At 49.7% G+C, this 18,430-nt stretch overlaps 2 protein-coding genes across 2 annotated transcripts in view; one reads left to right on the forward strand and one right to left on the reverse strand.

Annotated features, from left to right (window-relative positions):
- The window catches only part of LOC140199302 (unconventional myosin-X-like), an 88,796-nt gene extending 87,522 nt beyond the window's left edge, over nt 1-1,274 (reverse strand). The window contains exon 1 of the mRNA XM_072261127.1: nt 912-1,274. Coding sequence (XP_072117228.1) covers nt 912-932 — 21 coding nt within the window. The 5' untranslated portion in view covers nt 933-1,274. The remainder of the gene's footprint in view (nt 1-911) is intronic.
- tmem169b (transmembrane protein 169b) overlaps nt 1-18,430 on the forward strand; it is a 462,028-nt gene that overhangs the window by 139,620 nt on the left and 303,978 nt on the right. The gene's annotated exons all lie outside the window — the stretch shown is intronic.

The raw sequence follows: 18,430 nt of genomic DNA on the forward strand, positions 1-18,430 counted from the left end.
GTGTCATTACCCTTATTACATGCCTTTTCCAGCTCCCTTTGCAATCTCAGCCCCACACCTTGTCTACTATTTGGAGGCCTATATACGTTTCCCATGATGTTTTACTTCACCCTTGCAGTTTCGTAACTTCACCCACAAATATTTAACATTCTCTGACCCTATGTCACCTCTTATTAAAGATGTAATTCCATCTCTTACCAACAGAGCCACACCACCGCCTATGCCTTCCTGCCTGTCCTTTTGATACAAAGTATATCCTTTGATGTTAAGCTCCCAACTAAGACCCATGAAGTCGTGTGGTAAATGAGTAAGACACACGGCCGATCAATATTCGGCCCAGGACAGAGGGCTCTGGCTAGCTACTGTTGGCTGCTTCTGCCTTAGACGGGGTTACGGGCTTAACAATAAGATAACACCAAGACTGGACCGAACTCCCTTCGAGTCACAAGGCTGTAAAATTGTGGCAGCGCTTGAACCCCGAAACCAGCAGATCTATTGCCCGGCAGACCCGGGTTAGGGGGCCTCACATCACGGGTAATGCCCGCGGTCAGGGAGCCGGCGTCCTGGGCATGGATATCGGGATCCCTGTAGAGGGATCGCCCACCACCTGAATGCGGGGGGTGGGAGCTGATCCCCCAATTCCACAGGGCGCAGCACTTCCTCAGTATTATCCATCCCCGGCACGGCGCTCCCTCAGTGCTGCCCACCCCGGCGCTCCCTCAGTACTGTCCACCTCCAGAGCGGTGCTCACTTGGCGACGGCCCCCACACGCACGGCGCTCCCTCAGCGCCGTCCCGGGAAGGGATTGGTGAGATGACAGGATTTGGGCTGCGGACTGGGCCCGGGAGTGGTCAGCGGCCGGACCCCGACGAGACTGTCCGCTGGGACGGGGCGGCGGGAGCGGCTCTCACCTCTCTGCAGGACCACTCCATGGGCGGTGTACGGCTCCGGCTCCTTGTCCGGACTCACGGTCGGGAATCACTCGTCATGCTGATGCAGATTCCCGGGCGCCGGGCATCCGAGAGTCCCGCTGCTTCGGGAAGGCAGGACGGCAGCCGGTCTGGTGACAGCGGATGCTGGAGTCCTCTCCCTCCACCCCGTCCTCCGTCCTTTCCCTCGTGCTCCTCTTTCTCCCTCCTCCCCTTCTCTTTCTCCTCCCTCTCCCTATAACGGTCTGTCCCCGGCTTTTGTCCTTTCCTCTTCCTCGCTCTTTCCCCCCAGCGACCGGCGGACGCTGACCAGCACTGCTTTAGAGCAACATCTGCTAGCGGCCCAGTGCGTGCCCAGTCTGAGACTGGAGGTCACCACCCTCGCTCCGCCCGTTTGTCCTTGTATGGGCCCGGCTCGCTCCGTTCCTTCAGCCCCTCCTCGCTCCGAGCGTTAACTCGTTCACTGCCAGTCACTTGCGGGTCCGACAATGGAGATACTCAAGACAGCGCCCAACCCTGCTAGTCCCCGGGAGAGGCAGGGATTCGAGCGCCTTCACTCCTGCATTTAAACCAGCCTCTGGTGATTAAGAGGACCCACAGAAAGAGGGTACTGTACCTCCTCTGCCCACACACTGATGTCCGTGGACAACAGCAAACTCGCTATCTCAGGCCTAAATGTCCTTACTTTCAGAACTGGGATAATAATTCCGTCCCTGACTGTCCTTCCACTCACTCTAATCCACTCCAGCTCTGTCGCCTGTACTGAATCGCGCTGTGGGGTTGGGGTGGTTTGTCTGGGGTCAGTGAAGAAAACTCTGCGTGAAGTGTTCGGTTCGAACTGGGTAGGTCTACTGGAGCGTATTGGGCTCTTCTCTGGCTGCTGGGCCAGACGTGAACTCACGGCTCCACCAGGATTGGGGAACACAACCGTTCCTAATCGATATGTCCCGTGGGGGTAGGCAGCGCTGAAATCCCGAAGCCGGCTGCTGATGCGAAACCGGAGGCACAGTGAGCTGAGAAGAGGGAAACAAGGTCTGGGCGATGGTGATTGGGCAGGGTCGCATATTAACTACTACTGAATCACAGTGGTACATCACAGAAACAGGCCCTTCGGCCCATCACGGTGATGCTGACCTTTTTGCGGATCTACACTAATCCCATTTGCCCACGTGTGCCCGCAGGAAAATGGATCTCAGGGGGGGTATATGGTGCCACGTGCGTACTTTGATAACAAACTCACTTTGAATATGAGTACTATCTCCCTGTGCCAAAGTCCCTTCAATGTATTACGTGTATCCGACTCCACCATCTCCATTGGCAGTGGATTCCAGTTATCAACCACTCTGTATAAAACTCCTACTTCACAGACCTCAGAAATAAGAGAACTCGGTGGGTCGCTGCAATCAGGTCATGAAACGTAGAAGACGCTTAATCCCCCCAAAGCAGAGCAGCGGAGATGAGTCGGCGGTGAATGGTAACTTTAATAATAGACCGCAAAATAACAATCCACGGGCAGCCACAAAACAAGATACAATAGACAACAAGGTAAACTATAGGCAGGGAGAACGGAAACTGGCTAGTCCAATGAGTGAATGAAGTGTGTGGCTGAGAATGGGGTTAAATAGGCAGCCGGGATGAATGTGGAACAGCGGCAGGTGAATCCTATTCGCTGGGCGGAGACTGGGCGGTGCCTGTGCGTGCACGTATGATAATTCATGCTGACACCTCATTGGCTCCTCTAGAACATCTGGACAGCAACGCTGCATAAACACCAGGATGCTCTTTATCGACTACCGCTCGGCATTCAATACTATCATCCCCTCAAAACTAATCAATAAGCTTCAAGACCTTGGCTGTAATTGGATGCTCGATCTCCTCACTTGCAGACAGACCCCAGTCAATTCGGTTTGGCAACGACATCTCCTCCATGATCTCCATCAGCAGAGGTGCATCCCAAGTTTGTGTGTTTAGCCCCCCTGCTCAACTCGCTTTACAATGGATTAATTAGTTAAACTATTTATTTATTTGTTTGTTTGTATTTATTGGTCGATTGAGATACAAACTGGAATAGGCCCTTCCAGCCGCCCGGCCCAGCAACCTACGATTTAACTCTAGCCAATATCTTATGGACTTGTAGAGGAAAAGTGGATCAGCCATGATGAAATGGTGGAACAGACTGGATGGGCCAAATGGCCTACTTCTGCTCTTGTATCTTAGGTCTAATCATGGGACAGTTCCGAATAACTAATTCACCTATCAACAATGACGTATTTCAGTGCCAAATCAAAGGTGGTGATGAATCAGAATATAGGAGGGAGACTGAAAATCTGGTTGAGTGGTGCCACAATAACCTCTCACTCAATGTCAGCAAGACCAAGGAGCTGTTCATAGACTTCAGGGGGAGACAACTGGAGGTCCAAGAGCCAGACTTCACTGGGGATCAGAGATGGAGAGGGTCAGCAGCTTTAAATTCCTCACTGTTATCTTTTCGGAGGACCTGTGCTGGGCCCAGCCCACAGGTGCAATTATAAAGAAAGAATGGCAGCACCTCTACTTCCTTAGCAGTTTGTGAAGATTCAACATGACATCTAAAACTTTGACAAACTTCTATAGATGTGTGGTGGAGAGTATATCGATTGGCTGCATCACAGCCTGGTATGGAAACACCAATGCCCCCTGCATGGAGAATCCTACAAAAGGTACAGTCCAGTCCATCAGGGGTTAAATTCTCCCCACCATTGAGCACATCTATATGAAACACTGTTACAGGAAAGCAGCAACCATCATCGGAGACTCCCACCACCAAGGACATGCACAACACACTGGAAGAACTCAGCAGGTCGGGCAGCATCCGTGGAAACGATCAGTCAACGTTTTGGGCCAGAACCTGAAGAGGGAGGGGGCAGAGACCCTATAAAGAAGGGGGGGAGGGTGGGAAGGAGAAGGCTGGTAGGTTCCAGGTGAAAAACCAGTCAGGGGAAAGATAAAGGGGTGATTGATGGAGGGGAATCAGGGAGGGGATAGGCAGGAAAGGTGAAGAAGGAATAGGGGAAACACAATGGGTAGTAGAAGGGGGAACCATGAGGGAGGTGATAGGCAGCTGAGGGAGGGGGCAGGGTGAAACTGGGATGGGGGAAGGGAGGGGGAGGGAATTACCGGAAATTGGGGAATTCTATGTTCATACCAAGACGTTGGAGACTACCTAGACAGTATATGAGGTGTTGCACCTCCAACCTGAGTTTAGCCTCATCATGGCAGTAGAGGAGGCCACGTATGGTCATATCTGAATGGGAATGGGAAGCAGAGTTGAAGTGGGTGGCAACCGGGAGATCCTGTCTGTTGTGGCGGACGGAGCGGAGGTGCTCGACGAAGCGGTCCCCCAATCTGCGTCGGGTTTCACCAATGTAGAGGAGGCCGCACCAGGAGCACCAGATGCAATAGATGACCCCCACAGACTCACAGGTAAAGTGTTACCCCAACAGACTCACAAACACTTCACTTCCCGGTTGCACCCACTTCAACGCTGCTTCACACTCCCATTCGGATATGTCCATACATGGCCTCCTCTACTGCCATGATGAGGCTAAACTCAGGTTGGAGGAGAAACACCTCATACACCATCTAGGTAGTCTCCAGTCCCTTGGTATGAACATCGAATTCCCTTCCCCTATCTCAGTTTCACTCTGCCCCCTCCCCCAGCTGCCTACAACCTCCCTCATGGTTCCACCTCCTTCTACTACCCATTGTGTTTCTCCTATTCCCTCTTCACCTTTCCTGCCTATCACCTGCCCGCTTCCCCTCCCTCACCTCTTTATCTTTCCCCTTACTGGTTTTTCATCTGGAACCTACCAGCCTTCTCCTTCCCACCCTCCCCCCACCTTCTTTATAGGGCCTCTGCCCCTTCCCTCTACAGTCCTGACAAAGGGTTCCGGCCCGAAACGTTGACTGATCGTTTCCACGGATGCTGCCCGGCCTGTTGAGTTCCTCCAGCGTGTTGTGAGTGTTGCTTTGACCCCAGCATCTGCAGAGTATTTTGTGTTTACCGTCCAGGACATGCTCTCTTCTCGCTGCTGCCATCAGGAAGGAGGTGCAGGAGTCTCAGGACTCACACCACCAGGTTCAGGAATAGTTATTACTCTTCAACCATCAGGCTCCTGAACCAGAGGGGTTAACTTCACTCCTCTTCACCTGCCTCATCACTGAAGTGTTCTCATGAACTATGGACTCAATTTCGAAGACTCTTTATCCCATGTTCTTAATATTTATCGCTTACTTGTTTATTATTATTATTTTGTTTTTTCTTTCTTTTTATATTTGTGCCGTTAGTTCTCTCTTGCACACTGGTTTTCATTCTGTTGGTGCAGTTCCTCATTGATTCTATTACGTTTTTGGATTTAGCAAAGGCAGGTCCTGTTCGGCAAACTTACTGGAGTTCTTTGAGGATATAATGAGCACAGTGGATAGAGGGGAACAGATGAATGTTATTTACTTGGATTTCCAGAAGGCATATACGGGTGCTGCATAAACAACCATAAGATAAGGATGCATAAAGTTGGAGGTGATGTATTAGCATGGATGGAGAATTGGTTAACTAACAGAAAGCAGAGAGTTGGGATACATGGGTGTTATTCTGGTTGACAATCAGTGGTGAGCGGTGTGCCGCGTGCCGCAGGAGTTGGTGCTGGGCCCACAACTGTTCATGATGTACATTAACAATCTGGAAGAGGGGACCGAGTGTAGTGTATCTAAGCTTGCTGATGACACTAAATTGAGTGGAAAAGCAAATTGTGCAGAACATATGGAGTGTCTGCAGAGAGATATAGTTGGGTTCAGTGAGTGGGCAAGGGTCTGGCGGATGGACTACAATGTTGGTAAATGCAAATTCATCCAGTTTGGAAGGAAAAATGAAAGATTATTATATAAATGGTAAAAATTTGCAGCATGCTACTGTGCAGAGGGACTTGGGAGTGCTTGTGCGTGAATCATAAAAGGTTGGTTTGCATGTGCAGCAGGCTATCAAGGAGGGAAATGGAATGTTGGCCTTCATTGCTAGAGGGATTGAAATTAAGAGCAGGGAGGTTATGCTGCAACTGTACAGGGTACTGGTGAGGCCACACATGGAGTACTGTGTGCAGTTCGGGTCTCCATACTTGAGGAAGGACATGCTGGCTTTGGAGGAGGTGCAGAAGAGGTTCGCCAGGTTGATTTCGGAGATGAAGGGGTTTAGACTATGAGGAGAGACTGAGTTGCCTGGAACGGTACTCACTGGAGTTCAGAAGAACGAGAGGAGATCTTATAGAAGCATATAAAATTATGAAAGGGATAGATAAGACAGAGGCAGGGAAGTTGTTTTCATGGGTAGATGAGACTAGAACTAAGGGACCTTAAGATTCAGGGCAGTGGAGGCTACCTCAGTAAATATACTTAAGGCAAGGTTGGATAGATTTTTGCATAGTAGGGAAATTAAGGATTGTGGGGGGAAAGGCAGGGAGGTGGAGATGAGTCCATGGCCAGATCAGCCATGATATTATTGAATGGTGGATCAGGCTTGATGGGCCAGATGGCCGACTCCTGCTCCTATTTCTTATGTTCTCATTGAGTATGCCTGCAAGAAAATGAATCTCAGGATTGTATATGGTGACAGATATGTATTTTGATAAAAAATTTACTTTGTGCTTTTAAGCCTTGACAAAACCGTGGGAGTCGTACACCCATACAGAAGGGGAGCACAGAACATTGTCAGTGTGGAAGAGGGGTGGAGGGGGAGGTGGAATATTGGCTGGGAGATGAGAAGAGGGACGATGGAGAGGGGGAGGGTTGTAAAGAGGGATGAACAAAGGGAAAGGAGAACCAGTAGGATAGATGTGTGTGCGTAGGTAGGTGGGTGGATGGATGTGGGGATTGGGGTGGTTGTGAGGGTGGGGTAGGGGAGCACTGGGTTGGGTTACCTGAAATTGCAAAATTCAGTGTTCATTCTACTGCCTCATGCACCAAGTTCCCATCTGGTGCAGCAGCCGGGGAAAAACCCAGTAAACTCCAGCAGACTAACCTAGTTCTGCAGTGAACGTTCATTCCCAGATTGGATGGTGTTGCCAATCTGCTGAGAGCTGCCCAGTTCCAGGGAACCCCTCCTAAATTCTCAGCACAGAAAGGGAATGTGAGACGTCCTTCTAGTTCACACCTGGCCTCCCTGTAGCACCAGAGGCAGTCCATGCGGGAGAGGTAAAACAGCATGCATCCAAAAACTCAAAATGGGTGTTGTGGACAGAGCACAGGTGCTCCACGAAGTTCTCACCGGGTCTGTGCTCGGCCACATCACCAGATGCAGAGCACAGGTCAAGTTGGAAGGTCCAACCAGTTTGCCATTTTTCAGCCCATTTTCCCAGCTGGTCCAGATCCCACTGCAAGCTTTGATAGTCTTCCTCACTGTCCACTACACTGCCAATCTTGGTGTCATCGCAAATTTGCTGATCATTCAGATTTTAATGTTGATGTCAACGGCCCCAGCCCCGATCCCTGCGGCATACCATTAGTCAGCGGTCCCCAAGCACCGGGCCGCAGAGCATGCGGTACCGGGCCGCGAGGAAATGATGTGATTTGGCGATATGAGTCAGCTGCACCTTTCCTCATTCCCTGTCACGCACTGTTGAGCCATTATGCATGCGAGGTCATTACCCGCGCGTCATCTGTGTCAGCGTGGGAAGGAGATCAACTCCTCGAGCTTGCAAATGACGGTGGGCTGAAAAGTATGTTTGACATAACATCTCCGCCGGCATTCCGGATCAAAGTCAAGGCTGAATATCCTGAGATAGCCACGAAAGCATGAAAACGTTGCTTCCATTTCTAACATATCTCTGCGAAGCCGGGTTTTCTGCAATGAAAGCAATGAAAACTAAATTGCGGAATAGACTGGACATAAGGAACCCCGTTCAAGTATCGCTGTCTCCCATCACCCCTCAATGTGACCGTCTTGTTGCAGGGAAACAAGCCCAGGGCTCCCACTGATTCAGCGATACTGGTGTGTTGCAATGATTTTATATGTTCATATGGGGAAAATATGTGCTATGTCTTTAGTATCCAAACGTTACTTAAAATGTTATGATGCTATTGACTTACTTATATAACTATATAACAATTACAGCACGAAAACAGACCATCTCGGCCCTTCTAGTCCGTGTCGAGCGCTACTCTCACCTAGTCCCACCGACCTGCACTCAGCCCATAACCCTCCATTCCGTTCCTGTCCATATAGCTAACCAATTTTTCTTCAAATGGTAATATTGAACTTGCCTCTACCACTTCTACTGGAAGTTCGTTCAATGCTTACTTCAAGCTCCCCTGTCCTCCCCAATAACTGACGTCACTATATTCACGCAAGGGAAATATGCGCTGTGTGTTTAATATTAAATTCATTAGATAAACCCTTTTAGAAATGAAATTGAGTGTATTAGCCACTTATTACCTATATTCCGGTCGTGATTACCCCCGCCCCCCAGAACAGAATCGCCAAAAACGATTTGCGGGAAAAAATCAATGTCGCGCATGCGCAAGGCTTCATGGTCATTGTAGTCTTTCTCTGCGTAAAAAGAACCTATTTGACCGCTACTCTTGTCAGTTGGCAACCCTACACCACCCCCCCCCCCAACTTCCCGGGTCGACCGGTCCGCAAGAATATTGTCAATATTAAACCGGTCCGCACTGCAAAAAAGGTTGGGGACCTCTGTCGTTAGTCACAGGCCTCCAGTCAGACTGCTACTGCCTACTAGGACTCTCCTGAAAAGAGAATGGGAATCAGCCTCCCTCTTCTCTCCACCTAGTCCCTTCTCTCTTTGACCATCCCATCCCCACCTGGTTCCACCTATCACCCCCCACCCCCATGTAAATACAGATGGGTTATGCACAAGTTCCATTGCTGAGGACTGTCTGTGATCTGATTTCTCCAGAGGTCAGAGATGTTTCCGACAGTATCACATTGATCTTCATCCACCTGTTATCAATCATTTCCAAGGTTCAAAGTAAACTTATTGTCAAAGTACATTTTTGTTACCATTTGCCACCCTGAGATTCATTTTCTTGCAGGCATTCACAATAGAATCAATGAAAATTTTCATTGAACAATCACCTCAATATTACTATTGGATTATATACCATACTCACTCATTATTGAACACCAGGAACTGTTTTATTATTATTGCAGCTCGAAAATGCTTTAAATTTTATGGGATAATCTGGGTAAAATTGGATTTCTGTAAGTCGGGTCATTTGTAACCCAATGAGCCCCTGTTTTGCCTAATTCTTCTGTACCTTCCCTGACATGAGACAGCACCTTGACCTGAAACCTAGAGTCATAGAACACAACAGCACAGAATCAGGTCCTTTGGCCCATCTAGTCCATGTTGGCCTGATCTTCTGTCTAGTCCCATTTACCTGCACCAAGACCATAACCCTCCAAAGCCCTCCCGTTCTTGTATCTATCCAAATTTCTCTGAAGTGTTGCAATCAAACACGCAACCACCCTCTGAGTGAAGAAATCCCCCTCAGGACTATTTGGCCCACTAAATCCTTCCAGGCTTCTGACATCCCAGCACCTGCCATTTCTTTTGCCTTCTCTAAAACTCCTTCCTCTTTCCTTTGAATATGCTCTAAATCATGAGCACAAGAGATTCTGCAGATGCTGCAAATCTTGAGGAACACACAAAATGCTGGAGGAACTCAGCAGGTCAGGCATCATCGATAGGGGATAAAACAGTCGGCATTTTGGGCTGAGACCCTTCATCAAGACTGGGCCAGGTGGAAATATGGACAGAGAAGTAGCAGATAGAATTTAATCCAAGCAAGTGCGATATAAATAGCATGACTCTTAGTAACACACACAAAATACTGGAAGAACTCACCAGGTCAGGCAACATCTATGGAGGGGAATAAATAGTCTACGTTTCAGGCCGAGACTCTGAGAAGATCTCAGTCTGAAAGGTCAACTGTTTATCACTTCTGTAGATGCTGCCTGACCTGTTGAGTTCTTCCAGCATTTTGTGTGTGTTCCTTTTATTTTGGATTCCCCGACCAAGGGAGAAAGATTTTGATTATCTTTTATTTTATTATTATAAAATCAACATTATCTAACTTGTCTATGCCTGTCATAATCACACATATTTTTATTGAGCCAACCCTCTGCCTCCTTCGCTCCAGGGAAAATGCCCAGCCTATCCAGTCAGAACGTCAGTGGGAGTACTGTCAGGAGGGTTTTATTGTTTTCACTGTGCTAATGGCCTTTTGACTTTTGTTTAATCTAGACGATGGCAAAGCTGGATCAGGTAGTTTTCTGTGAGATGAAGTTGAGGGCACTCATGTCAGGGATATGAGGAATTCTTGAGGAATTTTGAGGAATTCTTCAAAATGTTCTTCCAATAGTTGCTGACTGCCTCACTTTTCTTGATAAGTTTGTCCCTGTTCCTGGCTCTCAGGGGGTTCGGACTTTGGTGTCTGATCCATGGGTGGTCTGGAGAACACTGATCAATCGATACATGCCATAACAGCATATGACGTAGGAGCAGAATTCTGCCATTTGGCCCATTGTGTCTGCTATGCCATTCCATCATGGCTGATTTATTATCCCTCTCAACCACATTCTCCTGCCTTCTCCCCATAAACTTTGACACCCTGACTAATCGAGAACCTATCAACCTCCGCTTTAAATATACCCAATGATTGGCCTCCACAGCCGTCTGTGGCAATGAATTCCACAGATTCACCACCTGCTGGCTGAAGAAATTCCTCATTGTCTCTGTTCCCAAAGGGACATTCCTCTATTCAGAGGCTGTGCCCTTTGGTCCTAGACTTCCGACTATAGGAAACACCCTCCCCATACCCATTGTGGCTCTCTCTCTCCGATACCGGCTCTCTTGTGTTCTTTAGCTCACTGGTTTTCTGTTAGACTTTGGCCTTCAGGCATGGCCATGAAGTTTTGTGCTCGGCCTTCCCACCTGGTTAGGACAGATGGACACTACCGAAGTCAGCTTTTTCTTCTCCATTACTATTTTGAGTAGAATTTAGGCTGTTCATTAACACCAATTCTGCAACCACTGTGGAGATTATTACACCCCCCCCCCCCACCTTCTCACAGAAAACTGAACACTGGCCTCATCAGCTAACGTTACTGACAGAGGGACACAGCCTAGAAGCAGACCCTTCAGCCCATCCCAATCATGCTGACCTCGGTGCCTTCCTGAGCTAAATCCATTTGGTCCATATCCCTCTGAACCTTTCCTATCCATGAACCTGTCCAAGTGTCTTGTAACTACTGTAAACATCCTCTGGCAGCTGTTCCACCTACCCACCACTCTCTGCGTGAAACACTCGCCCCTCAGATTCACTTTCAATCTCTCCCCTCTCGCCTTCTGTTTTAAACTCCACTATCCCGGGAAAGAGACTTTGACCAATCACCTTATCTAGGTGCCTCAGGATGTTATAAACCTCTATAAGGTCACTCCTCAACCTCCTGCTCTCCAGGCAAAACAGACCCAGCCTATCCAGTCTCTCCTTATTACTCAAGTCTTCCAGTCCTGCTAATATCCTCGTGAATCTTTTCTGCACCTTTTCCAACGTAATCACATCCTTTCTATAACTAGATAACCAGAACTGCACAAAATACTCCAAGTGCCAACTTCTCGCATGGCACGTGGCGTTCCAACGTCTTACACAGCTGTAATGTGACGTTCCAGCTCTTATACCCAATGCCTCATCTGATGAAGTCAAGCATGTTGTACATACTTATGCAAATGTCATTATTGTACCTGCCTCAACTATTCTCTTTGGCTGCTCATTTTATATGTTCGCCACCCTTCATGTGAAGCAGTTTCCAGAAGAAGACAAGATTTTATTTGTCGCACGTTCATCAAAACGTACAGTGAAGTGTGTCGTGTAGCAGTAACAGCCAACGTGGTGCAAGGATGTGCTGGGGGCAGCCTGCAAGTGTCACCAACATAGCATTCCCTCAACTCACTGACCCCAACCATGTGTCTTTGGAACGTGGAAAGAATCCAACTTGGTTACGGGGAGAATGTACAAACTCCTTACTGATAATGGTGGGAATCAAAGCCCAGTCAGTAATCGTTGCCACTGTAAAGCAATTGTGTTAACCATGTCGCCCCTCAGAAGCCTTTTAAATCTCTCTCCTCACACCTTAAACTTGTACTCTCTCCTATCCCTGGAGAATCTATACTCCTACATCTCTTCCCAGGATTCTATCATTGACTGTGTATAACTTTCCCATATGCATGACTAGTCCGAGTTAAATTCTATCTGTTATTCCAATGCCCACTTTCCCAGTTGTTCTGGGTCACGTTGGAACCTTAGGAAACCTTCACTGTCTAGCACAACACCAATGTTGCTGCCATCTGCAAATTTACTAATCATGCTACCTATATTTTCATTGGAATGATTAATGTAAATGACAAACGACAGTGGACCCAGCACCGATCCCTGCGCCACACCATGACCACCAGTCTCTGGTCTCCACTTTGGAAAACAACGCTCACCAGGAATTCGGACCCAGCCATCAAACTCCCAGCTGGGAGTTTGATGGGAAGGTCCAAATTCCTGGTGAATTCTGACTCCAATTCACAGGAGAAAGGTTCATGTAACTCCCAGCTGTAACACAACAGCAAAGCAGACTTTATCCTCCCTGCCCATGAAAGTCTGCCTGTGTTCATGTGCATACTTCTGTGCACGTGTCTGTATATGCATGTGTGTGTGTGTATGTATAAAGTTCAAAGCAAATTTATTCTCAAAGTACATATGTTACCATATACAGTAGTGTGCAAAATCTTAGGCGCTTATATACAGCTATGGTTGCCTAAGACATTTGCACAGTACCGCAGTAATCTTATGGATTGCACTGTACTACTGCCATGAAAAAAAATGTCATGACATACGTGAGTGATGATAAACCTGATTCTGATATGGGTCTCTGTTGTGGACTGAGAGTGGGAAGGGGGCAGGGAGAGGGGATTCATGGTTGGGGAAAGGGGAAGGGAGAGGGGAGGGAGCAGGAAGCACCAGATAGACGTTCTGTAATGATCGATAAACCAATTGTTTGGAATTTGGAATAAAGCAATCGTCTCAGGACTGGGTGTGTCTGCATCAGTGCCATCACCCTCTCCTGGCCTCCTCCTCTGCCACCTGTCCCACAGCCCTCTTATAGCGCTTCACCCTCGCCATTGCCAACATTCTTTGCTCCCGACAGATTTACATCCTCACTCTCCACTCCACACTGACCAATAAGACACCTTAGCTACAGATATGTGCCGAAGACTTTTGTACAGTGCCAGACTACCCTGAGGTTGTGTCATCAGTTCAAAGTTGAAGTGGGTGAAATTATCCACTGTAGTTCAAGACCCTAACAACAGGAATTCTGCAGATGCTGGAAATTCAAGCAACACACATCAAAGTTGCTGGTGAACGCAGCAGGCCAGGCAGCATCTGTAGGAAGAGGTGCAGTCGACGTTATTCCCATTCTGACATGTCTCCCAGTGGCCACACATTTTAATTCCACATCCCATTCCCATTCTGACATGTCTGTCCACGGCCTCCTCTACTGTAAAGATGAAGCCACACTCAGGTTGGAGGAACAACACCTTATATTCCACCTGGGTAGCCTCCAACCTGATGGCATGAACATCGACTTCTCTAACTTCCGCTAAGGCCCCACCTCCCCCCGTACCCCATCTGTTACTTATTTTTATGCACACATTCTTTCTCTCACTCTCCTTTTTCTCCCTCTGTCCCTCTGAATATACCTCTTGCCCATCCTCTGGGTTCCCCCCCCCACTTGTCTTTCTTCCCAGACCTCCTGTTCCATGATCCTCTCGTATCCCCTTTTGCCAATCACCTGTCCAGCTCTTGGCTCCATCCCTCCCCCTCCTGTCTTCTCCTATCATTTTGGATCTCCCCCTCTCCCTCCCACTTTCAAATCCCTTACTCACTCTTCCTTCAGTTAGTCCTGACGAAGGGTCTCGGCCTGAAACCTCGACTGCACCTCTTCCTACAGATGCTGCCTGGCCTGCTGCATTCACCAGCAGCTTTGATGTGTGTTGCTAGTTCAAGACCCTGATGGTTGAGGGGTAATAACTGTTCCTGAACCTGGTGGTGTGAGTCCTGAGGTTCCTGAAGGCAGCAGTGAGAAGAGAACTTGGCCTGAATGGTGGGGATCCTTGATGGTGGATGCTGCTTTCCTGTGACACTGCCCCTTGTAGATGTGCTCAATGGTGAGCAGGGCTTTACCTGTGATGGACTGGGCTGTACCCACCATTTTTGTAGGCTTTTCTGTTCAAGGGCATTGGTGCTTCCGTAATAGGCTGTGATGCAACCAGTTAGTATACTGTCCACCGCACACCTAGAGTAGTTTGTCAAGGTTTTTGATGAGATGTGAATGTTTGTAAACTTCTAAGAAAGTAGAGGAGTACACCTGTGTAAAGGTGTGCGTGAATGTGCATTGTGTGTGGGGGTGTTTGTGACTATGTCTGTTAACATGCACAGACATAGGTCTATGTGTCTATATGCACGTGTCAGAATCAAAATCAGAAATGGGTTTAATATCACTGGCATACACTGCCTATAAAAAGTCCCCTGGGACGTTTTCATCGTTTATTGTTTCACAATATTGAATCACAGTGGATTTAAATTGGCTTTTTTTTAAACACTGATCAACAGAAAAAGACTCTTTGGTATCAAAGTGAATACAGATCTCTATAACGTGATCTAAATTATCCAGAAGTACCCAGAGTTGTTTACAGGGGTGGGGGGTACTGAAAGAAGAGTACCTTATCCAGCTGGGGCAACATCCTACACTCTGACCGCGGCGAGGCATTTAGCAGTCCCATTGATGAATAAAGTCAAAGCTGAACTTGAGAGAATGGAGGCACTTCACATCAGAACTACAGTGAATGGACCTACTGACTGGTATGTGGGCATTGTTCCTGTGTGTGTTTGTGTGTGTGTGTGTTTGTGTATCTATGTGAGTGTGTTCATGTATGTTGTAATGTATGTGTGCATGCATGTTTGTATACCTGTATGTAAATGCATGTGTGTATCTCTGTGTGCACGTATGTATGCGTGCTTGTATATAATCGTGTGTGTGTGTGTGTGTATATACGTGCACATGTATATTTGTGTGTGGAATGGGCAGAGGTAAACAGTAAACAGGAAGAGAGCAGCTGTGGGCTCGGTGTGGAAACTGGCTTCGACTCTCCAAACTTGGCCAAAAATAGAAGTTTAACCCATTCCTGTCCACGTTGCCCAGAGGAATGATGGTTCAGGGAGACGTCTGTAACAAAAGAATCACACAATGGTCACAGTGTACAAGCACACTATGAGGCCCATCAAGTTAGTTCTGGCTCTCTGAAAGAATCATCCGGCCAGTCCCTATCTCAGTCGTCTCCCCTCAGCCCTGAGAAATCTTTCCCCTCACACTGCAACCTCTGCGGGCAGAGGACTAGTGCTCAGCCACCTGCAGTTACCCTGCCATTAGCAGCATCGTGTTACCTGGTTAGTGTGATCAATATTCCCTCTGGTAGTGACAGTCAATGCCCAGTCGCACAGTATCACAGCAGGGGAAAGTGGCCATTCGGCCCATCACACACAGTGCAGCATCTCCTTGGTATTAGCCACTGGAAGGTGCAGTTCTCCATCCACAGTCCCCACCCAGGTTACAGGAATTCAGCAGCACCACTTCTCCCATGGTTTAGGATTCTCTCATTAACCCTCTCCCACATTACCAGCCTTACTGAGTACTGCCGCACAGCACAGACTCATATAGTAATGACCCTCCCACATCACAGGACGAGCTTAGTAACCCACATTATAACACTCCCTCAGGACCTACCCCTCCCACACTACAACACTCCCCCAGTCCCCATCCCACATTAAAACACAACCTCAGTAATGACCTCTCCCTCAGAACTAACCCCCACAACGTAACATGCTCTGCACTATTTGGCTGTGTCCTCCCACTGCTTTACCCAGACCCCCGTGAGTATTGTTGCCCCAGTCCCCACGCTGCCCCATCCTCTCCCTGCGGCCATCGATCAGCCTGCACAAAACCACAAGCACTCGAGACTGAAGAGAGTTCTTGGCTCGCTTCTCTCCTCAGCCGGCACTGACAAAAAAGGTCTGCCAGGAAGTCGCAGTAGAGGACGGGACGGGACGGGGGAGCAAGCCACAAACAAACAACATGGGAAAAATCAGAAAAATGCAGACCACACCCGCGGAGACATGAACCATCACAGACTCTGATACATCTGCTGACTCACCACATCAGCACATACCGACCATCAAGGGCAGACAGTCTCACTCACACACACACACACACACACACACACACACACTGACCCTCACTGGGGGATGGTCCCATACACACACTGACCCTCACTGGGGGATGGTCCCATACACACTCTGACCCTCACTGGGGGATGGTCCCACACACACACACACTGACCCTCACTGGGGGTCGGTCCCATACACACACTGACCCTCACTGGGGGATGGTCCCATACACACTCTGACCCTCACTGGGGGATGGTCCCACACACACACACACTGACCCTCACTGGGGGTCGGTCCCATACACACACTGACCCTCACTGGGGGATGGTCCCACACACACACACACACTGACCCTCACTGGGGGTCGGTCCCATACACACACTGACCCTCACTGGGGGATGGTCCCATACACACTCTGACCCTCACTGGGGGATGGTCCCACACACACACACACTGACCCTCACTGGGGGTCGGTCCCATACACACTCTGACCCTCACTGGGGGATGGTCCCACACACACGCACACTGACCCTCACTGAGGGACGATCCCACACACACACACTGACCCTCACTGGGGGACAGTCCCACACACACACACTGACCCTCACTGGGGGATGGTCCCATACACACTCTGACCCTCACTGGGGGATGGTCCCACACACACACACACTGACCCTCACTGGGGGTCGGTCCCATACACACTCTGACCCTCACTGGGGGATGGTCCCACACACACGCACACTGACCCTCACTGAGGGACGATCCCACACACACACACTGACCCTCACTGGGGGACAGTCCCACACACACACACTGACCCTCACTGGGGGACAGTCCCACACACACACTGACCCTCACTGGGGGACAGTCCCACACACAAACTGACCCTCACTGAGGGACGATCTCACACACACACTGACCTCACTGGGGGACGGTCCCACACACACACTGACCCTCACTGGGGGACAGTCCCACACACACACACACACACACACTGACCCTCACTGGGGGACAGTCCCACACACACACTGACCCTCATTGGGGGACGGACCCACATACACACTGACCCTCACAGGGGGACAGTCCCACACACACACTGACCCTCACTGGGGGGATGGTCTCACACACACACTGACCCTCACTGGGGGACGGTCTCACACACACACTGAACCTCACTGGGGGACAGTCCACACAGACACTGACCCTCACTGGGGGACAGTCCCACACACACTGACCCTCACTGAGGGACGGTCCCACAAGCACACTGACCCTCACTGGGGAACGGTCCCACACACACACTGACCTTCAGTGGGGGACAGTCCCACACACATACTGACCCTCACTGGGAGACGGTCCCACACACACACTGACACTCACAGGAGGACAGTCTCACACACACACTGACCCTCACTGGGGGACAGTCCCACACACACACTGACCCTCATTGGGGGACGGACCCACATACACACTGACCCTCACAGGGGGACAGTCCCACACACACACTGACCCTCACTGGGGGGATGGTCTCACACACACACTGACCCTCACTGGGGGGACAGTCTCACATACACACTGACCCTCACAGGGGGACAGTCCCACACACACACTGACCCTCACTGGGGGGGACAGTCTCACACACACACAGTGACCCTCACTGGGGGACGGTCCCACACACACACTGACCCTCACTGGGGGACGGTCTCACACACACGCTGAACCTCACTGGGGGACAGTCCACACAGACACTGACCCTCACTGGGGGACAGTCCCACACACACTGACCCTCACTGAGGGACGGTCCCACAAGCACACTGACCCTCACTGGGGAACGGTCCCACACACACACTGACCCTCACTGGGAGTCAGTCCACACAGATGCACTGACCCTCACTGGGAGACGGTCCCACACACACACTGACACTCACAGGAGGACAGTCTCACACACACACTGACCCTCACTGGGGGACAGTCCCACACACATACTGACCCTCACTGGGGGACGGACCCACACACACACTGACCCTCACTGGGGGGGACAGTCTCACACACACACTGACCCTCACTGGGGCACAATTCCACACACACACTGACCCTCACTGGGAGACGGTCCCACACACACACTGACCCTCACTGGGGGACGGACCCACACACACACTGACCCTCACTGGGGGACGGACCCA

The sequence above is a fragment of the Mobula birostris genome, chromosome 6 (genome assembly GCF_030028105.1).
Source record: "Mobula birostris isolate sMobBir1 chromosome 6, sMobBir1.hap1, whole genome shotgun sequence".
Taxonomy (NCBI): domain Eukaryota; kingdom Metazoa; phylum Chordata; class Chondrichthyes; order Myliobatiformes; family Myliobatidae; genus Mobula; species Mobula birostris.